A 23723-nucleotide genomic window follows, 5' to 3' on the forward strand; every position below is an offset into this window, starting at 1 on the left:
CATGGCCTCTGCTCAAGGAGGGGCTGGGAGCCTCGGTTGCCAGGGGCAACCCAGGCTTTGAGCCGGACCAAGACTACAAAGTTTCAAGTTAAATAAATCCTAGATACCTGCTTCTAGCCCGGTGGTGTGGCCAGCCTGAAAACGGCCATCAGCCCCTCACCCAGGCTAGCCAGGCACCCCAGCGGGGACCCCCACACTGAAGGGGGTGTGGCCATCCTGCCAACAGCCATCAGCCCCTCACCCAGGCTGGCCACACCCTCAAGGGGTGAGGGTCCCCGCTGGGGTGCTTGGCCAGCCTGAAAACAGCCCTCAGCACCTCACCCAAGCTGGCCACACCCCCAAGTGGGGAATCTCATCCCATGGGGGCGTGGCCGGCCTGAAAACCACCACAGGCCCTTCACCCAGCCCGCCCCACGCCCCAAGGGAACCCCCACCCTGATCCAGGACACCTTTCAGGGCAAACCAGCCGGCCCCCACCTGTGCACCAGGTCTCTATCTATACTAATAAAAGGGTAATATGCTAATTAGACTGGGAGACCTTCCAGGAGTTCTTTGGGGCGTTCTTCTGGACAAAGCCATGGTGGCGGGGCCAAGGTAGAGGCAGTTAGAGGCTAAGAGGGGAGGGCAGTTGTGGGTGATCAGGGTGGTGGGGGATAGCACCTTTGGGGGTAAGCAGACCAGCAGTGGGGCCAGTTGGGGGCAAGCAGGCCATTAGTGGGTGTCAGTTGGAGGTGATCAGGACAGTAGGGGGGGCAATTTGGAGTAAGCAGGCCTGCAGGGGGCAGTTGGGGGAAAGCAGGCCAGTGGAGAGGGAAAGTGGGAGTGAGCAGGTCAGCAGCGGGGGGCAGTTGGCGGTGATCAGGCTGGCGGGAGGGGCATTTGGGGACAAGCAGGCCGGCAGCAGGGGGCAATTGGGGGCAAGCAGGCCAGCAAGCAGAGAGGTTAGGGGCAATCAGGCAGGCAGGTGAGCAGTTAGGAGGCAAGAGTCCTGGATTGCGAGAGGGATGTCCAACTGCCAGTTTAGGCCTGATCCCTATTAACCGGCAGTAGGACATCCTTCAAGGGGTCCCAGATTAGAGAGTGTGCAGGCCGGGCTGAGGACACCCCCTCCCCTGTGCATGAATTTCGTGCACTGAGCCACTAGTCCTATCTAATAATAGACAAACATGGTAATTAACCATACCTCCGACATGCTTCCCATTGGCTAATCAGGGCGATATGCAAATTAACTGCCAACCAAGATGGCAGCCGGCAGCCAGGCAGCTGAAGCGAACAGGAGGCATGCTTGCTCCAGTGAAGGAGGAAGCCAAGGTTCCCTGCCTGCCGCTGCCGGCCTCTGAGTTTGCACTCTAAGAAACAATGTTGCAATTATAGAAGGTAAATAAACCCCATGCTTTCAGCCAGCCGGCTGAGCTGGAGTTGCAACAGTGTTTCAATTATAGAACCCAAACAAACCCAGATCAGAAGCCGAGGTCTCAGAGCTGGAGCCGAGCCTCAGAGCTAAAGCTGGCTCTCAGCTCCAGTGACAGCCATAGAAGGTAAATAAATCCCAGAACAAAACAAAAAAAAGAAAGAAAAAAAGGAGAGGTTGGGAGCTTCAGTCACCCGCCAGCCTGAAAACCGCCCTCAGCACCTCACCCAGACTGGTCAGGCACCCCAGTGGGGACCCCCACCCTGAAGGGGTGTGACCAGCTGCAAACAGCCATCATCCCCTCATCTAGGCTGGCCAGATACCCAAGCGGGACCCCCGCCCAGATCCAGGACACCCTTCAGGGCAAACCAGCCGGCCCCCACCCGTGCACCAGGCCTCTATCCTGTACAGTAAAAGGATAATATGCCTCCCGGCACCGGGATCAGCGGAGCCGCGAGGACTCACGCCCCAGGATCAGCGAAACAGCAAGGCCTCCCAGCACTGGGATCAGCGGAGCAGCGAGGCCTCACTGCCCCTGTGTCAAGTGGAGCCGTGAGGCCTCCCAGCACCGGGATCAGCGGAGCAGTGAGGCCTCACTGCCCCAGTGTCAAACGGAGCCGCAAGGCCTCCTAGCACCGGGATCAGCGGAGCAGCCAGGCCTCCTAGCACCAGGATCAGCTGAGCAGTGAGGCCTCACTGCCCTGGTGTCAAGCGGAGCCGTGAGGCCTCCCAGCACTGGGATCAGTGGAGCCTCGAGGCCTCCTGGCCCCCGGAACAGCGTGACAGGGGACAGCGCCCAAACCCCCTGATCGCCCTGTGGCTCTGTGTGTGACAGGGGGTGGGGCCACAACCTCCCTATCCACTCTGCTCTGCTCGTGACAGGGGAAGGCGCCCCAACCTCCTGATCGGCCCTGTTCTGTGCCTGATGAGGGGGCGGCTCCCCAACCCCCTGATCGGCCCTGCTCTGTGTGTGACAGGGTGCGGCGCCCCAACCCCCCATGGGCCCTGCTCTGTGTGTGACGGGGTGGAGCTACAACCTCCCCATGGGCCCTGCCCTGAGTGTGACAGGGGGGAGTGCCCCAAACCCCTGATCGGCCCTGCTCTGTGGGTGACAGGGGGCGGCGCCCCAACCCCCTGATCCGCTCTGCTCTGTGTGTGACGGGGCGGTGCCCCAACTCCCCTATGGGCACTACTCTGTGTGTGACAGGGGGGAGCTCCCCAACCCCCGATCGGCCCTGCTCTGTGTCTGACAGGGGTGGCGCCGCAACCTCCCCATCGACCCTGCCTTGAGTGTGACAGGGGGCGGCGCCCCAACCCCCCAATCGGCTCTACCCTGATCATGACTGGGGGTGGCATTGCAACCTCCCGATCCGCCCTGCTGTGTGCATGACAGGGGGCGGCGCCCCAACTCCCCAGTCGGCTCTGCTCTGAGCCCGACCAGGGGCTGCACCTAGGGATTTGGCCTGCCCTCTGACACCCTGGAGTGGGCCTAAGCCAGCAGGTTGTTATCTCCTGAGGGGTCCCAGACTGTGAGAGGGCACAAGTGGGGCTGAGGGACACCACCCCCCCCCACTCCAGTGCAGAAATTTTTGTGCACCGGGCCTCTAGTATATTATAGTTATATATAACCATGATATGTATATGTGTGTGTGTGTGTGTGTGTGTGTGTGTGTGTGTGTGTATATAACTACTAGTGGCCCGGTGCACGAAATTCCTACACCGGGAGGGCGGGGGGAACCTCAGCACAACCCGTGCCCTCTCACAGTCTGGGATCCCTCGCTCCTCACTAACCCCTGCCACTGCACTCACCAGCCGTAAACCCGGCTTCTGGTTGAGTGGCACTCCCACTTTGGGAGCGCATTGACTACCAGGGGGCTGCTCCTGCATTGAGCATCTGCCCCCTGGTGGTCAATGCGCGTCATAGTGTCTGGATGTTCCGCCGTTTGGTTAATTTCCATATTAGGGTTTTATTATATAGATTATATTATAGTGCTAGGTGGGTATTAAACTTATTGGGAGGTTCTCTAGAAATTTATATAAATGTCTAAGCACTCTTCTGTATACTTGAAAGTTAATATTAAATGTCAACTGTAATTAAAAAAGTAAAAAAAAAACTTTTTTAAATTAAAAGTATTAAATTAAAGTAGTATCTGACATGTTTTTCTCAAAACGGTTTTTATCACATTTATATGTTTATATTCAGAAAGAAATGAGGTTTCTACTATAATGTACTGTAAAGCATATGTAGATATAATCCACCTAGCAGTTAGATTACATTGAAAACGTTGCAAATACAATACAAAGGCATATGGTTAATTTTAAATTCAGTTAGTATGTGCATTTCATGTCATATATATAAAATGCACCACATTAAGTCTCTTTTATCAAGTACTGATCAGTTAAGTTCTTTAACCAGGAACTTTACCTAAAGCATAAAGATTCCAAATACACTCAATTCAAATTGTTATCTGTGAATAACAACTGAGCAGACAATCAAGACAGAAATCAGTTATATCTGAATCAAATTTGGTACTTACTTTGATTTTGTGTGGGTTTTGACTGATTGGAAAGGTCTTCATTTTCTATATAAAGATTAATAAGAAGTTAATTTCAAGTTTTAGTCAAATTATTTAACACCATAATAATAATCAACGACTGGAGCCAAATAAAGAAAAACCCAGGATATGTATGTATACTATGTTAGGAAAAATCACTTATGCCAAGAGGGGTGGGAGGAGGACATAAGTAAGAATTGTAGTAGTAACTATATATAGAATGATAGGATCATGAGTAATTGATCCTATACCACCTGCCACATTTCTCCTTCACTTGCAAGGTTTTGAATAAACATTGTCATATTATAGATATACTAGAGGCCTGGTGCACAGATTCGTGCACCAGTGGTGTCCCTAGGCCTGGCCTGTGGGATCAGGCTGAAACCAGCTCTTCGACATCCCCCGAGGGGTCCCAGATTGCGAGAGGATGCAAGCCAGGCCGAGGGACCCCACCGGTGCACGATCGGGGCCGGGTAGGGACACGGGAGGTTGGCCAGCCAGGGAAGGACTGCGGGAGGGCTCCAGAGCATGTCTGGCCCATCTTGCTCAGTCCTGATCAGCCAGACCTCAGCAGCAAGCTAACCTACCGGTTGGAGCGTCTGCCCCTGGTGGTCAATGCATGTCATAGCAAGCAGTTGAGCAGTCTTAGCTTATCATAAGCATATTACGCCTTGATTGGTTGAACGGCCGACCGGCCGACAGGACACTTAGCATATTAGGCTGTTATTATGTAGGATTTAAGAACACTTTTTGGAAAGATGATTGCCTACATATACCATCCAAATAAAGTGTAGCCTGTATATGGAATGCAGAGAGGAACCACTGTCACTGGCTAAGCTAACAGACAGTCACTTCTGGGCATCACTCCCTACAACAGTGAAATGACTCAGAAGTGGGAGGCAGATGTTGCGTGCAGAATCCACTGCCATCTGAGGAACCAATTTTGCAAGCCATGTGGATCATCCAAGCAAACAGAAAGAAAGTGGCCCTGCCCACTTGCACTCAGTTATGAAAAAGGCTCTATGCTAGGAGCTGTCAAGGAAAACTACACTACTTTGGACTGAGTTGAAGCCCATGAGACTGATAACCTAAACCACACTCCTTTGCATCCACCATGGGAAACGTCCTAACCAAACCATTGGTCAAAGATACAACAGAAAAAAAAGTTACCTCTCATTGCTAGACAATAACTGTCCAAGAAACCAATAATTCGATATGCATAAGGTCCAAAGGGAACACACAAGCCCTGACATGGTCAGCCAAAAAAGAACATATCTTGTTTAAGGAACTTAATACAAACAAAAAACTAGGATAGATGGTGTCTACCAATTGGAGATGCAATAAAAGAATGAAAAAGAACTTTAAAAACCTATAATACAAGTTAAGAATACATATAAACTATAAGATATAAGCAGAGAAGGTAAATACTTTTAGATATAAAAATGTGACTCCAAATTACTAACTACAAAGAATGATGAAGATTAGAAATAATATTACCAACAGCTAAATACTTACATAAAAATAAGAAAAGAAATCTCATTGAAAATGGCAATACTACAAAAAATACTACAAAAAACAAGTATCATACATGGATAAGTGACTTAGACAAATACAGTACAAAATAAGCGTATCAGAGAAAAAAGAACAGGTGAAAAACCAATAACTAAAGGGACAATTAAAACAAAGTTTTCTAAACATTAAAGACTTAGAGTTTTCCTATCCAAAGGGATTACAGAGTTATAGGAAGAATTATAAGATACACATCTAGACCTGTTGGTGAAATATCTGAACTCCAAGATTAAAGGCATTTCTGAACTCTAAAAATAAGGAACTTTTATTTGTAAGATTTCAGAAAGAAACTAAGGTTCTGATAAAGAAAAGAGAATGAACTGGAATTGGTTTCTCACCTATAGCACTATATGTTCCCTTTTTGAGGAAAGCACTTGAGACATTTTCTATTAAAAGAAAATTGGAGTGAACATATCAGGAAAGGAAATCAAAGAACAGAAGAAACAGTAAGAAGTCATAAATTCAGAGGCACAGAAGTAAAAATGCATAGAATTCCAACAAAAGATAAATGGATAAAAAAGATGGAATATGAAGTCAAATAGTGGAGTATAAGACAGCTTTTTTTTTTAGTTTTTGTATACTGACAACCATGAAGAATATGAAGGTGATCACTACCAATGAAAGATAAAATTTTAAAGATAAAAAACTGTTAACTACACATGTATTAGTAAAACCCTAACCCTAATATGCAAATAGAACAACAGAACGGCAGAACAACAGAACAGCTGAACAATCGGTTGCTATGACATGCGCTGACCACCATGGGGTATGCGCAGAACATGGCGGGTGTCAGCAGCAGGAGTCAGAGTGCAGAACATGGAGGGCATCAGCCATGGTGGGATGGTGGAACAGGTGACTGGGGGCGCCAGACCAAGGCTGGGTGCTAGTCGCTGTCATTGGGGTGAGCCTCTGGTGGTTACTGAAAATTCTTTGCTCCCACGCACCGTGGTTGCACTGGGAGCTTGCACCTCCTGCCAGCACCGGCAACAGCACCGGCCCCGGCCCCACTCGCACTCTCAGCCGGCGCCAGAGCCAACGCTCACAATTGCTTGGCACCGTCAGCGGGTGCAAGTGGTGGCTGCCGGCCCTGATCACCCCTCAGTGCTTCTTCACCTCCCCCTGCTCCTGCTCCTGAGGGGCAATCGGGGCTGGCAGCAGCCTCTTGCACCCTCTGCCAGCGAATGCCCCGCTTGCACCCGCAGCCGGCTCCAGAGCCGCCGCTTGCATCGGCTGCCAACGCCCGGCACCAGTCCTGATCACTCGGCACCATCAGCAGGTGCGAGAGGCAGCTGCCAGCTCCGATCACCCCTGAGGGCTTCTTCACCTCCCCCAGCTCTTGAGGGGCGATGGGAGCAGCAGCTGCAACTCACACCTGCTGACGACACCGGCCTTGCTCGCACCCGCTGCTGGCGCCAGCCCCAATCAGTGCGTGGGAGTGGTAGTGGCTGGAGCGGGGCTACCTGCAGACAGGGGACCAGGAGCCACAGCGGTAGAGGCTGGGGGGGGGGGGGGGCGCGGAGGATGGGCCAAGACCCTGTCCCTTTGCCCACCACAGCCTCGCAGCCCACAGTTCCTTTCCAAGTGCACAAATTTGTGCACTGAGCCCCTAGTACAAGAATAATAATGAATACAAATAAAATAGAAGGAAAAAATAAGAAAATAAGAAAAAATATTTAACTTTACAGTTGTTTGAAATTCCTAAGTCTCTTCATTGACTTAATAAACAGAAACCATTTATATGTAATTTGTAAACCAAGTAACCTACCAAATAAACAAATCCCCAAAATATTTCACAATAAATATACAAGCAAAACATTTTTGTAAAATAAAAACAAAAATGAGATAATTTTGTGAAGAAGAACCAAGATGGCGGCATAGGTTAACGCCGGAGTTTGCTGCTTTGAACAACTACTTCAAAAGTGAAACCAAAAAACAGAAGGGACATCACCCAGAACCACAGGAACGCTGGCTGAGTGGAAGTCCTACAACTAGGAGGAAAGAGAAACGCATACGGACACTCAGAGGAGGCACAGTGCTGAAGTCAAATTCTGAGATGCGGAGTGCGCGGAGCGGGCTGGCGGCAGAGGGTGCTGTTGGCGTTTTCAATCGGGAGGGAGTCGCAGACTCTGAGCTCCAGATCCGGGCGAGTCTTTAGCGACCCAGACTCAAACGGGAGAAGCGGGACTGTCTGGCTTTGGTCAGAGCGAGTGCAGCTTTCTCTCCGAGCTTTGCAGCGGGTGCTGGGACTCAGAGAGGCAGAGCCCCTGGGGACAGGACTGAGAGCCGCCATAACTGCTCTCTCCGGCCCACCCTGTTGATCCTGTGCGACCCGCCCCGCCCAAGCCCTGCACACAGGCATTTGCCGGATAGCCTCAGGCAAAGGCTAGATTAGCACCTCCCCAGAGGACAGAAGTTCTCTCACTGCTGACACAGCTGATTCTCATAGCCACTTGGCCTGGAGGTCAACCCTCCCTGGAATTAGCTACAACAATCAAGATTTAACTATAAGACTGCGAACAAAGACCACTAGGGGGTGCACCAAGAAAGCATAACAAAATGCTGAGACAAAGAAACAGGACAAAATTGTCAATGGAAGATATAGAGTTCAGAACCACACTTTTAAGGTCTCTCAAGAACTGTTTAGAAGCCGCCGATAAACTTAATGAGATCTACAAGAAAACTAATGAGACCCTCGATCTTATATTGGGGAACCAACTAGAAATTAAGCATACACGGACTGAAATAACGAATATTATACAGACTCCCGACAGCAGACCAGAGGAGCGCAAGAATCAAGTCAATGATTTGAAATGCGAGGAAGCAAAAAACACCCAACTGGAAAAGCAAAGTGAAAAAAGAATCCAAAAATGCGAGGATAGTGTAAGGAGCCTCTGGGACAGCTTCAAGCGCACCAACATCAGAATTATAGGGGTGCCAGAAGATGAGAGAGAGCAAGATATTGAAAACCTATTTGAAGAAATAATGACAGAAAACTTCCCCCACCTGGTGAAAGAAATGGACTTACAGGTCCAAGAAGCGCGGAGAACCCCAAACAAAAGGAATCCAAAGAGGACCACACCAAGACACATCATCATTAAAATGCCAAGAGCAAAAGATAAAGAGAGAATCTTAAAAACAGCAAGAGAAAGAAACTCAGTTACCTATAAGGGAATACCCATACGACTGTCAGCTGATTTCTCAACAGAAACTTTTCAGGCCAGAAGGGAGTGGCAAGAAATATTCAAAGTGATGAATACCAAGAACCTACAACCAAGATTACTTTATCCAGCAAAGCTATCATTCAGAATTGAAGGTCAGATAAAGAGCTTCACAGATAAGGAAAAGCTAAAGGAGTTCATCACCACCAAACCAGGATTATATGAAATGCTGAAAGGTATCCTTTAAGAAGAGGAAGAGGAAGAAAAAGGTAAAGATACAAATTATGAACAACAAATATGCATCTATCAACAAGTGAATCTAAGAATCAAGTGAATAAATAATCTGATGAACAGAATGAACTGTTGATTATAATAGAATCAGGGACATAGAAAGGGAATGGACTCACTATTCCTGGGGGGGAAAGGGGTGTGGGAGATGCGGGAAGAGACTGGACAAAAATCGTGTACCTATGGATGAGGACAGTGGGTGGGGAGTGAGGGCGGAGGGTGGGGCGGGAACTGGGAGGAGGGGAGTTATGGGGGGAAAAAAAAGAGGAACAAATGTAATAATCTGAACAATAAAGATTTAATTAAAAAAATAAATAAATAAATAAAATACATACATACATAAAAAACAAAAATGAGTTAGGGCAATAATATCCAATAAGGCCAGGGTAAAAGGAAATATTATAAAGTATAACTCAGCTGACATTTTTTTATGCTTAGGAAACTCAAAATACCTTTAAGAAATAAACAGGTAACTAATAATAGGTACCTAGAAATAAAATATTTCATTTAAAATTGCAACAACAAAAAATACTTTTAAATCTCTACAAATAAACCTAAGGCAAATAACCTATAATTAAGAAACCTACAGGTTACCAACATGGCAGTGGAGTAAGTACAAGTGACACTGACACTCCCAGGACCAAACTTGGAGGAAATACAACTGAAATACAGAAAAAATATCCTGAAAATCGATTGAAGACTAGCTGGAGAGAACCCTGATAACCAAGGATGAAAAGTGGAGAATGCATGGATACTGGTAAGAAGTGTGAAAGGACTGGCTAGGCTCCTAAAGACAGCAGTTGAAGTTCTGGAAGGATATCTCAGCTATGAGGGGTTCCCACTGAGAACTCTGGGGTCTAAACCTCAAGCTGGGCTCCCCAGACAAGAACACAATTGAGGTGGGTGGCCACATAACACTTGGCTGTGAAAAGCAGCAGGGTTGCTGTCTACCAGCAAGAGACGGCTGGAAATTCAGGCACCCTCTTAAAAGGCCAACACACAAAATTTTGTGTGCAGCCACTCACTGTAGGCTTTGGCAGAGGGAAGGAAGAGTGGACTAGAACAGTGTGAGGAGAGTCCAGACTTGGGGGTTTTGGGGTTGCAGCTTGTAGGGCAGTCACCCGTTTCCTGTGCTGAGTCATTCCCTCATACCACAGAGGACATCTTTCTCTGGAGGACCTTTGCTGTCCAGGAGGTTTTTGACTGGGGGAAGGCAGTTGCCCAACCCTACCCTGTAGCTGAAAGCCTGAGGATAAGCAATTGGACTGCAGGCAGAGATTGATCTCTGGAGGCTTTGATTCTTTACCTGATCTCCTTCTGGGCCCAAGGCTAGGAAAAGCAGATTCTGGTGCACATCTTGGTCATTTCCAAAGACACCTAGCTCCAGCAGAGGGAGCCACATTCTGTGGATTGCTGATAGCTTCAAACAGGTTAATCAGGCCCATTCAAAAACAGTGTCTGAAATTATCCTGCACTAGAGATTAAGAGCAGTAGCAAATATACCTAATACGCAGACACAAACCCAAATAGGCAACCAAAATAGGGAAACAAAAACAGAAGCCTGAAATGTAGATAAGAAATTTATCAGATATAGAGTTCAGAATAATGATGGTAAGGATGCTCAAGAACATGACTGGAAGGAATACACAACAGATTGGGGGAAGATGAGAGATGGATAGGTGAATTAGAAGACATGGTACGAAAAAAAATCCTATATAATAAAAGCCTAATATGCTAAGTGGCCGGTCGTCCATTCAACCAATCAAAGCGTAAAATGCTAATGATATGCTAAGGCCACTCAACTGCTTGCGATGACATGCACTGACCACAAGGGGGCAGACAGTCGACCGGTTGACCAGTCGCTATGATGTGCATTGACCACCAGGGGGCAGACGCTCCCACTGGTAGGTTACCTTGCTGCTGGGGTCCGGCAGATTAGGACTAAGTGGGATAGGCCAGACAAGCCCTGGAACCTGCCCCGGCTGGCCAATCTCCCGCATCCCTCCCCAGCCCTGATAGTGCACTGGTGGTGTCCCTCAGCCTGGCTTGCACCCTCTCGCAATCGGGCTGAGGCAGGCCCTCCCAAGTGCACGAATTTCGTGCACCAGTCCTCTAGTCTCTTAATGAAAGACTATAAAGAAGAAAACAATTTAAAATAGGAGGAAACTTTAAGGGAACTGTGGGACAACAGAAAATGTGACAATATTCACATAGTAGAAAAGAAAGATGGGGAAGAAAGTAAGCAAGGGATAAAGTGTTTGAAGAAATAATGGCAGAAAACTTCCATAACCTGGTGAAGTAAAAAGACACACAAGTCCTAGAAACATAGAGATTCCCAAGAAAGAAGAGGCCAAACAGGCCCACACCCAGACACATAATTTAAATGCAAAAAAATTAAACACAGAGAGAATCCTAAAGGCAGCACGAGAAAAGCTATGTGTTACTTATAAAGGTGGTCACATAAGGCTGTCAGCTGATTTCTCATCAGAAACTCTAGAGGCCAGAATGAAATGGCATGAAGTATTCAAGGTAATAAAAAGCAAGGATCTAAAACCAAGATTACTATATCCAACAAGACTATCATTCAAAATAGATGGTGAAATAAAAAACTTCCCAGGCAACACCAAACCAGCCCTGAAAGGAATTGTAAAAGGACTGCTATAATGAGAAGAAACAGAGAGAGAAACATAGGCATAAACAATTAAAATGGCAAGAAATAAGTACCAACAATAATAATCTTAAATGTAAATGGCTTAAATGGTCCAATCAAAAGACACAGGGTAGCTGAATGGATACAAAAATATGACCCTTATATGCTACAAGATACCTACCTCAGCACAAAAGATGCACACAGAAAGAGAATGCATAGATGAAAAAAAAATTTCCATGCGAATGGAAATGGAAAAAAAAAGTTGACAAAATAGACTTCAAAATAAAGGCCAGCACAAGAGACACTAAAAGTCACTACTTTAATACTAAAAGAATTGATCTAACAAGAGGATATAACCCTGGTATACATATATGCACCCAAAAGAGGACCACCCGAATATATTTAAAAAAACTTCTAGGAGAAATTAAGGGAGAGATCAACACTAATACAGTCATAGTAGGGGACTTTAACACTCTACTGAATTCACTGGATAGGTCTTGTAGATAAAAAATTAACAAGGAAACAGTGACTCTAAAGGACACACTGGATGAGATGGATTTAATTGACATTTATAGAACATTTCACCCCAAAGCTGAAGAATACACATTCTCCTCAAGTACACATGGGTCATTCTTAAAGGCAGACCACATGTTAGGACACAAAACAAGCCTCTACAAGTTCAAGAAGACTGAAATCAGATCAAGCATCTTCAGAGATCACAATGGAATAAAATTAAAAATCAACTCCAGTAAGAACACTCAAAATGCATTTAAATACATGGAGGCTAAATAGCATTTTATTAAACAATGAATGAGTTACCAATGAGATCAAGAAAGAAATAAAAAAGTTCCTGGAAACAAATGAAAATGAACACACAACAATCCCAAATCTCTAGGACACAACAAAAGCAGTCCTGAGAAGGAAGTTGATAGCATTAAGACCTACATTAAAAAACAAGAAAAATCAATATGAAACTATTTAACCCTACAACTTAAAAAATTAAAAAGAAAACAACAAGAAAAGCCCAGAGTAAGTAGAAGGAAGGAAATAATAAAGATTAGAGCAAAAATAAAAGAGAGACTAAAAAAACAATACAAAAAAAAAAAAATCAAGGAAATCAAGAGCTAGGTCTTTGAAAAGATAAACAAGATTGATGAACTGCTAGCCAGATTCATCAAGAAACACAGAGAACTCAAATATCAGAAAAGAAAGTGAAGAAGTAACAACTGACACCACAGAAATACAAAGGATTTATACTATGAAGAACTATGTGCCAACAAGCTGGAGAATGTGGATGAAATGGACAAATTTTTAGAAAAATACAACTTTCCAAAATTAAATCAGGAAGAATCAGAAAACCTGAATAGGCCATATAACAACTGATGAAATAGAAGCAGTAATAAAAAAACTCCCAACAAAAGCCCTGGTCCGAACGGCTTCACAGGGGAGTTTTACCAAACATTCAGAGAAAAACTAACACCTATATTCCTCAAACTATTCCAGAAAATCCAAGATGAAGAAACACTTCCAAGCTCGAGTATAGGTGTTATCCTAATTCTAAAACCAGATAAAGACACTACAAAGAAAGATAATTACAGGCCAATATCCCTGATGAACACAGATGCTACAAAATCCTCAACAAAATATTAGCAAATCGGATCCAGCAATATATTAAAAAGCTCATACACCATGACCATGTGGGATTTATTCCCAGAATGGAGGGGTGGTACAATATTCACAAATCAATAAACCTAATATATCACATAAACACATTTAAACACAAAAATCACATGATCATATCAATAGATGCAAAAGTAGCATTTGACAAAATTCAATACCCTTTTCTTAAAATGTATTTTTTATTATTGTTAGTATTACAGATATCTCACATTTTTACCGTTTGAGCCCCCCTTCTCCAAGCCCTTACTAAACCCCCCAGGTCTTCACCACACTATTGGCCTTGTCCATGCCTATGCATGGAAGTATATAAGTTGTTTGGTTTCTCTTTTTTGGTCCCCCCAACTCCACATCAAGGTATGTCTGTTCCATAGCTCCATTCTTTGGGTCTTATTTTGTTGGTCAATTCATTTTGTTCATTAGATTACATAAATAAGTGTGATCATGTGATATTTATCTTTCTCAGATTGGCTAATTTTACTTAGCATAGTATTTTCCAGGTACATCCATGCTGTCCCAAATAATAAAAGACTCCTCTTCTTTACAGCTGCATAGTATTCCATTGTGTAAATGCCCTACAACTTTTTTGTCCATTCAACTACTGATGGGCACTAGGGCTGTTTCCAAATCTTAGCTATTGTAAATAATGCTTCTATGAACATAGGAGTGCATATGTTCTTTCTCACTGGTGTTTTGGGGGTTTTACAATATATTCCCAGAAGTGGGATCGCTGAATCAAACAGGAGTTCCATTTTTTATTTTTTGAGGAAACTTCTTACTGTTTTTAATAATGGCTGCACCAGCAGTGAACCAGTGTTCCCTTTTCTCCACATCCTCCCCAGCACTTGTTGTTCGCTGATTTTTTGATGATAGCCATTTTGACAGGTGTGAGGTAATAGCTCATTGTGATTTTAATCTACATTTCTCTGATGATTCTTGACTTTGAGCATTTTTCATAGGTCTCTTGGCCATTTGTATGTCCTCTTTGGAGAAATATCTATTGAGGTTTTCTACCATTTTTTAATTGTATTGTCTTCCTTTGTTGAGTTGTAGGAGTACTTTATATATTTTGGATATTAACCCCTTATCAGATATATCATTGGCGAATATGTTCTACCATACAGTGGGTTCCCTTTTCATTTTGATGGGCTTGATTTTGCTGTGCAGAAACTTTTTATTTTGATGCAGTCCCACTGGATTATTTTCTCATTAATTTCCTTTGCCCTAGAATTCAGTGGTCGGTAAACTCATTAGTCAACAGAGCCAAATATCAACAGTATAACGATTGAAATTTCTTTTGAGAGCCAAATTTTTTAAACTTAAACTATATAGGTAGGTACATTGTTATTAACTTAATTAGGTTACTCCTAAGGCTTAAGAAGAGCCACACTCAAGGGGCCAAAGAGCTGCATGTGGCTTGCGAGCCACAGTTTGCCGACCATGGCCCTAGATGTATCGGTGAACATATTGTTACATGAGATGTTTAAGATTTTACTGCCTATGTTCTCCTCTATGATTATTATGGTTTTATGCCTTACATTTAAGTTGTATATCCATCTTGAGTTTATTCTTGTGTATGGCGTTAAGTTGGTGGTCTAGTTTCATCTTTTTGCATGTGTTTGTCCAGTTTTTCCAGCACCATTTTTTGAAGAGACTATCTACTCCATTGTATGTTCTTGCCTCCTTTGTCAAATACTCAGCACCCTTTTTGATAAAAACTCAGCAAAGTGGGAAGAGGGATCATATCTCAACATAATAAAGGCCATATATGACAAATCTACAGCCCACTTCATACTCAATGGGCACAAACTAAAAACATTTCCCCTAAAAACAGGAATAAGATAGGGATGTCAGCTTTCACCACTCTTATTCAACTTATTACTAGAAGTCCTAGCCACAGCAATCAGAGAATAACAAAAAGGCATCCAAATTGGAAAGGCAGAAGTAAAACTCTCATTATTTGCAGATGACATGATATTGTACATAGAAAACCCTAAAGACTCCACCAAAAAAACTAGTAGATTTGATAAATGAATTCGGGAATGTAGCAGGATAAAAAATTAAAACCCAGAAATCGATGGCATTTTTATAGACCAATAATGAATTCTCAGGAAGAGAAACTAAATACAAAATCCAATTTATCATACTAAGGAATAAACTTAACCAAGAAGATAGAAGACATACTTGGAAAACTACAGGACTTTTAAAAAAGATAGAGATAGAGCAAGACATAAAAAAAATGGAAGAATATACATGTTGTGTTCAATGATTGGTATGGACATCATTAAAATATCCATACCACCCAAAGCAATCTACAGATTCAATGCAATCCCTATTAAAATACCAAGGGCATAATTCACAGATTTAGAAAAAATACTCCAAAAAATTTCATATAGAACCAAAAAAGACCCCAAGTTCCTGCACCAATCTTCAGAAGGAGTAACACAGTGGGAGGGATCACAATACCAGATACGAAGTTACACTACAAAACCACACTAATAAAAAAAGCCTGGTACTGACACAAGAACAGGTCAGTAGAATAGAACAGAGTAGAACAGATCAACAGAATAGAACAGACACCCAAATTGACCCAAGCCATAACTCTCAATTAATATTTGACAAAGGAGGCAAGAGCATACAATGGAGTGAAAAGAGTCTCCTCAATAAATGGTGTTAGGAAAATTGGAGTGACACATGCAAAAAGATGAAACTAGACCACAAACTTACACTATACACAAGAATAAACTTAAAATGGATACAACACTTAAATGTAAGTCGTGAAACCATAAAAATCCTTGACGAAACCATAGGTAGCAAGATCTCAGACATCTCTCAAAGCAGTATGTTTACCGATACATTTCTAAGACAATGGAAACTAAAGAGAAAAAAACAAATGGGACTACATCAAGCATCCGCACAGCAAAAGAAACCACAATGAAAAGAAAAGGGAACACAATGTATGGGAGAACATATCTGATAAGGGGTTAATATCAAAAATATAGAAAGGACTGATACAGCCCATCCGGTGTGGCACAGTGGTTGAGTGTCAACCTATGAATTAGGAGGTCAGAGTTCAATTCTGTTAGGGTACATGCCCCGTTTGCGGACTTGATCTTCAGTAGCAGGCATGCAGGAGGCAGCCGATTGATGATTCTCTCTCATCATTGATGTATCTACCTTTATCTCCCTCTCCCTTCCTCTCTGAAATCAACAGAAATATATATTTTAAAAATAAAGTACTCATACAATTCAAAAAAAGGAAGACAAACAATCCAAGTAAGAAATGGCAGAAGACCTGAATACACATTTCTCCAAAGAGGACATACATCTCTTAGAGCAGTGGTTCTCAACCTTCCTAATGCCGCGACCCTTTAATACAGTTCCTCATGTTGTGGTGAGCCCCAACCATAAAGTTATTTTCGTTGCTACTTCATAACTGTAATTTTGCTACTGTTATGAATCGTAATGTAAATATCTGATATGCAGGATGTATTTTCATTGTTGCAAATTAAACATAATTAAAGCATAGTGATTAATCACAAAAACAATATGTAATTATATATGTGTTTTCCGATGGTCTTAGGTGACCCCTGTGAAAGGGTTGTTCGAACCCCAAAGGGGTCATGACCCACAGGTTGAGAACAGCTCTCTTAGGGCAAAGGAAACTAAGGAGAAAATAAACAACTGGGACTACATCAAAATAAAAAGCCTCTGCACGGCAAAAGAAACCATCAATAAAAGGAAAAGGGAGCCCACTGTATGGGAGAACATATTTGGCAATGATACATCTGATAAAAGGCTAATATCCAAATTATATAAGGAACTCATACATCTTAACAAAAGGACAACAAATAATCCAATTTAAAAATGGGCAAAGGATCTAAATAGGTACTGCTCCAAAGCAGGCACAGATGCCAAGAGACATATGAAAAAATGCTCAGTAACTGATCATTCAAGAGATGCAAATTAAAACAACAATGAGGTATCACCTCACACCTCTCACAAAGGCTACCATAAGAAAATCAACAAGTGACAAGTGCTGACAAGGATGTGGAGAAAAGGGAACCCTAGTACACTGCTGGTGGGAATGTAGACTGGTGTGTCATTATGGAAAACAGTGTGGAGTTTCCTCAAAAAATTAAATATGGATCTGCCATTTGACCCAGTGATCCCACTTGTAGGAATATATCCTAAAAAACCCAAAACACCAATCAGAAAGACTGTATGGGCTGGCCAGCATGGCTCAGTGATTGAGTGTTGACTTATGAATCAGGAGGTCATAGTTCGATTCCAGGTCAGGGAACATGCCAGGTTGGGGGCTTGATCCCCAGTGTGGGGCATGCAGGAGGTAGCTGATGAATGATTCTCTCTCATCATTGATGTTTTCTCTCTCTCTCTCTCTCTCTCTCTCTCTCTCTCTCTCTCTTTTTCCTCTCTGAAATCAATAAAAATATATATTTAAAAAAAGAATGTATCCACTATTTACAATAGCTAAGATCTGGGAACATCCCAAATGCCTTTAGTAGATGAGTGGATAAAAAAGCTGTGGTACATTTGTACCATGGAATAGTATGTAGCAGTATAAAATAAGGATCTCTTATCCTTTGACACAGCATGGAGGGATCTGGAGAGTATATCCTAAGCAAAATAAGCCAGTCAGAGAAAGACAAGTATCCCATGATCTCACTCATATGTGGAATCTAATGAACAAAATAAACTGATGAACATAATAGATACAGAGACATAGAAGCATGGAATAGTCTGTGGAATGTCAGAGGGAATGTGGGGTTGGGTTGGTGGGTGGGAAGAGAACAATCAAAGAACTTGTATGCAGACAATAGGGTGGTGATTGCCTGAGGTCAAAGGAGACATATGTAATACTTTCAACAATAAAGATTTTAAAAAATAAAATAAAATGAAGATGTTAGGCATAAAAAAGAAAAGAAAAAGAAAATCACAAAATCTTCTTGAGAGAAAATAAGCCCTGGGGGAGAAAAGCTACCACTTGACAAGCTATAAGGACATACATAACACTTAATATTTTTTTAAATATATTTTATTGATTTCTTACAGAGAGGAAGGGAGAGGGATGGAGAGCTAGAAACATCGATGAGAGAGAAACATCGATCTGCTGCCTCCTGCACATTCCCTACCAGGTATGTGCCCGCAACCAAGGTACATGCCCTTGACCGAAATCGAACCTGGGACCCTTGAGTCCACAGGCCGACACTCTATCCATTGAGCCAAAACGGTTAGGGCCATAAGACTTAATATTATAAAAATGTCAATTCTCCCAAAATTACTATATAATTATATACACATAAATTCAACTGTTTTTAATTGCATAAAATGATCTTAAAGTTCAGAGGAATGAATAAATTTCAAAAAATGGTTTAAAAATATAAAAATATTAAGAGACGGGGGATAGGGAGATATCTGTAATACTATCAACAATAAAAAATATTTAACAAAAATAAAAATATTGTTAATCAAAGCTAGCTATATCACATATCAAAACATACTTTAAATCTGCTAATCAAGTGAATATGGCATCATTATAGCCTAATATAACTATACTAGAGGCTCGGTACACCAATTTGTGCACGGGTGGGGTCCAGCTGGCCTGAACTGATCGGGGCCAATCGGGCCAGGCTGGCCGGTAGGAGGGGACCCAGGAGGTTGGCAGGCAGGCCCTGCCCCTGATTGGGGTGGGGAGGCCGATCAGGGGAGGGGCCGTGGGCGTTTGGCTGGCCCTGTCCCTGGTCGAACTCCCAGTGGAAGGGACAATTTGCATATTAGCCTTTTATTATATAGGATTGGACAGAGTAAAATAAAAAACAGAATTAGAGCCCTATGTGTATATGAAAACTAAAATCTGATATTTTAAAGCAGTAGAGAAAATAAATTAGTGAATAAATGATGCTGGCCTAAATGACTATCATCTTGGGTGAAAAAATTAAGATGAACCTCTATATCACCCCTATGACTATAAATTCCAGATGAAGTAAGAGTCTCACAAGACCTAGATTACCTGGTCTATCTAGAGTTAAGAAGATATGGATCAAGGTAACACGATTCCAGCTTTTCTTTCATAGACTCTATTTTCCTATACAAAAAAATGTAAAACTTGTAAAGGTAAAAGGTACCATAAACAAAAGCAAGAAATAAAATAACGTATTTTGAAAATAGTGTTTTGCAACTCTCATTAACCAGAGTACTCAGCTGCAATCAACAGAACTATTCTGGCTAGGAAAATAGAAAAAGAATTTATTAAATGCTATTAAGAAATTTTGAGTCTCTGGGAAAGCAGATAAAAAATTAGGTTCTACCCCTCCCCTAAACATTTATAAAAATAAATGGCAGTGGATTAAAAGCTACACATTAAAAAAGAATCCCTATAAAAGTAATTAGAGAATATAGATGATATTTTCATACTGTTGGGATGAGGGTTTCCTGAGCAAAAAATAAAACTCAGAAGAGTCAAATAAGTAATAGCTGATTAAAATAAAAAACTTTTGTAAAAGACACAAATGAAAACGTAAGCTAAATCAGCCTTCTTAGACTGGCAAAAGTCAAATCATAGATAATATCCCATGTTGAAAAGATGTGAAGAAACTGTACACTACATACTCTCATTGGCAAGTATAAATTAGTACTCTTTTTGGAGAACAGATTGGCAATATCTATAATAATAAAAGGGTAATATGCTAATTAGACCAGACATCTTCCGGACGTCATTCTGGTCATCCTTCCTGACGATGCCAGGGCCAGAGGGAAGCCAGCCCAGGTCCCTGATGCCTGCGGGTGGCCCAAGGGAAGCCAGCCCGAGTCCCGGGTGCCTGCAGCTGGCCCAAGGGGAGCCAGCCTGGGTCCCAGGTGCCTGCCAGCGGCCAGAGGAGGGAAGCTCAGGTCCCGGGTGCCAGAGGGAAACGGTGCATCCAGGGGAAGGAAGGCCTACTCTTGCACGAACTTTAGTGCATTGGGCCTCTAGTATAGAATAAAATATTTATACTTCATATCTCTTGTTCCCAAGAAAAAGGTTAACTGGAAAGTGCTGGGGAAAGAGTTTAAACCCCTCTAAGCACCTCCTTATAAGACTTTCTTCCCCGTGGTAGAAATAATTTGCACAAATGGTAATGTCCATTAAGTGAATTATACTTTTTCTGCCAAAGTTTCTTGCTCATGAGAAATGATTCTTATTTCTACAACCTGCTCGTGTTCACACATGTAGGCAAAGAGTACTCTAGGGAAATCTCCATATCACACTTACAAATGTAAGAACTCCTTACTTGGATTCATCATTTGGCTCTTAGTTTGTGCTCCCTCTTTTATGACACGCCATTTCAAACAACTATCCCTTCCAAGTATACATTCATGTATGAATAATTTATTTATTTTGAACACCCCATAACATTAGTTTACCTGTTCCTGCTGGATTAGGAGTATATGGAGGTGGAGGAGGTACACCAGGAGCTATGACATTGGCTAATGGTACTAGACCTGCATTGTTATAAGCACCTAAAATAAAAATATAATAGAAAAATATATAATTTATTATCATTTTGTGGCCAGGAGTTCAACTATATTAATGCACCTATCTAATTTATTTTTAAAACTGTAACATAATAGAGTTACATTTTATGTGAAGGTTTGGTACTGGATTAGGTGAAAATAGATCAAATAAGATAATTAGAGATTCTTATTTCCAACACTGCATGCTAACTCCAGGCTCACTAAATGGCATGGCAGGCAGAACCTGCCATACCTAAATTATTATAAGTGCATTACGGATGCCTCTGAACACCAACTATCAAAAAGGGATTCAAGGTGATTTATCAAAGAGAAAACCCATGATAATAAATAAAGTCTAAAAATAATCTATAATTCATTTAGCAAAAGGAAAATATCCTAAATAAATTGTCTGCTGCATTGTTGTAGACCAAAGCACTAGTTAAGCTGACTGTGGGAAAGTTAACAAATCACAGAACATTTTATAGGTGCTTGAGATTTCCCAAGTACATATACCAACATTTACTTTTAATTTAATAAGTAAAGAGCAAAATGAAAAAGTGTAAAACATGAAAGAACTCCTTACTTGGTGTAATAGTTGCATGTGGCCGACATGGAGGTATTGGATAAGGAACGGGTTTATGTGGATTGTATGTTGAAGGAGGCTAAATGAGGGGGCAAAGTACAGCAGTTAGAAGAAAATCAACTAAGCAGTCTGCTGGCAAAACAAAATGTAACTTGTTTCAAAATATTCAGTCCTAAGAGGCTAAAAATGCCCAGCAAAGCTAGTGCTACTGGACTAACACATGGCACAAATAAGGAAAATGTATTTGCTTTAAAACATGTGGTTCTTATTAAATTCCAAAGGTAGATCCTGCTCAAGATTGCTGCAGAGGTGTTTATTTTTTATTTCAGCATCAAATCATCTTATCCCAAACAGCAAATTTCTCTCTGATCTGCCTAGTTTAAATCAAGAATTCCTACCTCTTCCTATGTAACAAAAGAAATCCACTAGCTTTTGGAATTAAAGCTACCCAAGAACCTTCAAAATCCTCCTAACTTATTAGGAACTCATTCATCTTGCCCTCTTTTCTCCTTTTTAAAGAAAAAAAAAAAAAGCACTGTTTTCTTTAGCATTCAGCATGCTGACAAATGTAGCAAAATGTAGACTGGAATTATGAATTCCATATTTTAGTCTTTTTTGCCTTTTGAAACCCACAAATCTTTTATCTTTGATGGAACTTATATAAGTAATAAAGAATGTAAAAGAATTGGTCTCTAGAGAAGCAGAGATATCTAAAAAGCTAAGCCAAATACTGTACTTTTATGAGAGAGGGAGAGACAGAGACTCATATGAATGAACAAGCTCACCTGCTAAAGAGAGCGTACTTATATCCTTGGTGCAGAAGGGCTCTACTGACAGTAAAGGACCCAGATTCTTTCTAGCTCTCATCATGGCAGTCCTGTATGATGCACTAGTCTTGTGCAAAAATTCTGATCTGTAACTATTTTTCTATAAACAACTGCCATGGGAGTTATCAGGTAGACAGGCAGGAACTGCAAGGTGGCCGTGTGGAGGCCTATAGTACTTCAATTTTAATGACCCCTCAAGCCACCGGTTGTCTTCTGTTCAATTTATATTCCAATCAATTATTATCACTCCCTTGAAAATATTCTTAATCTCCTTGCTCTGTCTTGTAATACTAATTTGGCCAAACCATAATCTTAGTTAAAGTGAACCTTCCATACTTTATACCTCCAAAGGAACAGCTAAATGTGGCAGGAGAAAAAAATAAAAACAAATTATGTGTTTTCACTTTAAAACAAAACATTAAATTCAAAAGGGTCCTTAGCACTATTAACTAATTATACTATACTGTCCTAGGCAAAGCATTTCCTGAGGGATTTTAGTATACTTTGAACTTCCCAACACACAAAAAAAGAATTTATGCTTTGAACAGACAGAAAACTACATGTAAGAGTTATGACCTGTTTCATCATTTATTTTCTAAACATACTGGTTTGGATGGTCCAAGAATCCGTGCAGCTATTCCTTTGCCTTCATTGGTACATTCTTCACCATCTTTTTTCAAAGGGGTTCCCTATTAAAAAAAAAAAAAAGAACTGAGACTTTTAAGAAACCCTAAAACAAAAACGAAACAAAAAACCCTCACTAAATAGGCATATCTCATTTTATTGTACTTTTCCTTTATTGCATTTCACAGATATCACAATTTTTACATCAAAGGCAAACCTCCACCAACAAAAAGATTAAGGCTTGCTTTATTGTGGCACTCCCTTTATTGAGTCTGGAATTGAACCCACAATATCTTAGAGGAATGCCTGTATTATAGTGAAGAAAAGGACCTGGTAGGCATTTAAAGACTTGGATTCCAGATTCAATCCTGCCCTGGATGCATGACCCTGATAAGTTCCTCATCACTCCTCTGCCATAGAATCCTCAAAACAGGTACAGGGGCCCTCAGAAGTACACACATAATAAGAGAACAGGATATAGCATGTTTTAATTATTTTCCCTCCACAACAGGTGCAACCAGAAATAGACTTCCAATGCTATAGTATATGTAAGAAACAAAGAGCACCTGTATTACAGTTGAAACATGATGACAAAAAAATGGTGTTCTCTATAAGCATTAAGCATGATAGTTTATATTGTACAAGAGCAAATGAGACCTCACTCAAGGCTGCTATAATTAACAGACCAGAATAAGTTGAATATTAGACTGTGTCACCCTAATAGTGTGTGTCCCTAAATGGTTGGAAGCCAACCTCCAAGATGGTGCCCAGTGATCCTCACCTCCAACATGCTCTGTTCAGTCCCCTTCCAGAATGAACAGGGCTAACCTGTGCAACAAACAGATATTCCAGAAATGATGGCATTTGAC

At 42.0% G+C, this 23723-nt stretch overlaps 1 protein-coding gene across 5 annotated transcripts in view; it reads right to left on the minus strand.

Moving 5' to 3' along the window:
- PROSER1 (proline and serine rich 1) overlaps positions 1–23723 on the minus strand; it is a 69703-nt gene that overhangs the window by 19083 nt on the left and 26897 nt on the right. For 3 of the 5 annotated variants that reach the window (XM_036297796.1, XM_036297797.1, XM_036297798.1), the window contains 4 exons: positions 22836–22919; positions 21404–21482; positions 20731–20826; positions 3949–3993 (listed from right to left, as the gene is read on the minus strand). In XM_036297796.1, the coding sequence (XP_036153689.1) occupies positions 3949–3993; positions 20731–20826; positions 21404–21482; positions 22836–22919 (304 nt within the window). Of the gene's footprint in view, positions 1–3948; positions 3994–20730; positions 20827–21403; positions 21483–22806; positions 22921–23635; positions 23683–23723 lie in introns of those variants that run through there. The other 2 variants (XM_036297799.1, XM_036297800.1) reach the window with 2 other exon arrangements.

This window comes from Myotis myotis, unplaced genomic scaffold (assembly GCF_014108235.1).
Source record: "Myotis myotis isolate mMyoMyo1 unplaced genomic scaffold, mMyoMyo1.p scaffold_m19_p_3, whole genome shotgun sequence".
Lineage (NCBI taxonomy): Eukaryota > Metazoa > Chordata > Mammalia > Chiroptera > Vespertilionidae > Myotis > Myotis myotis.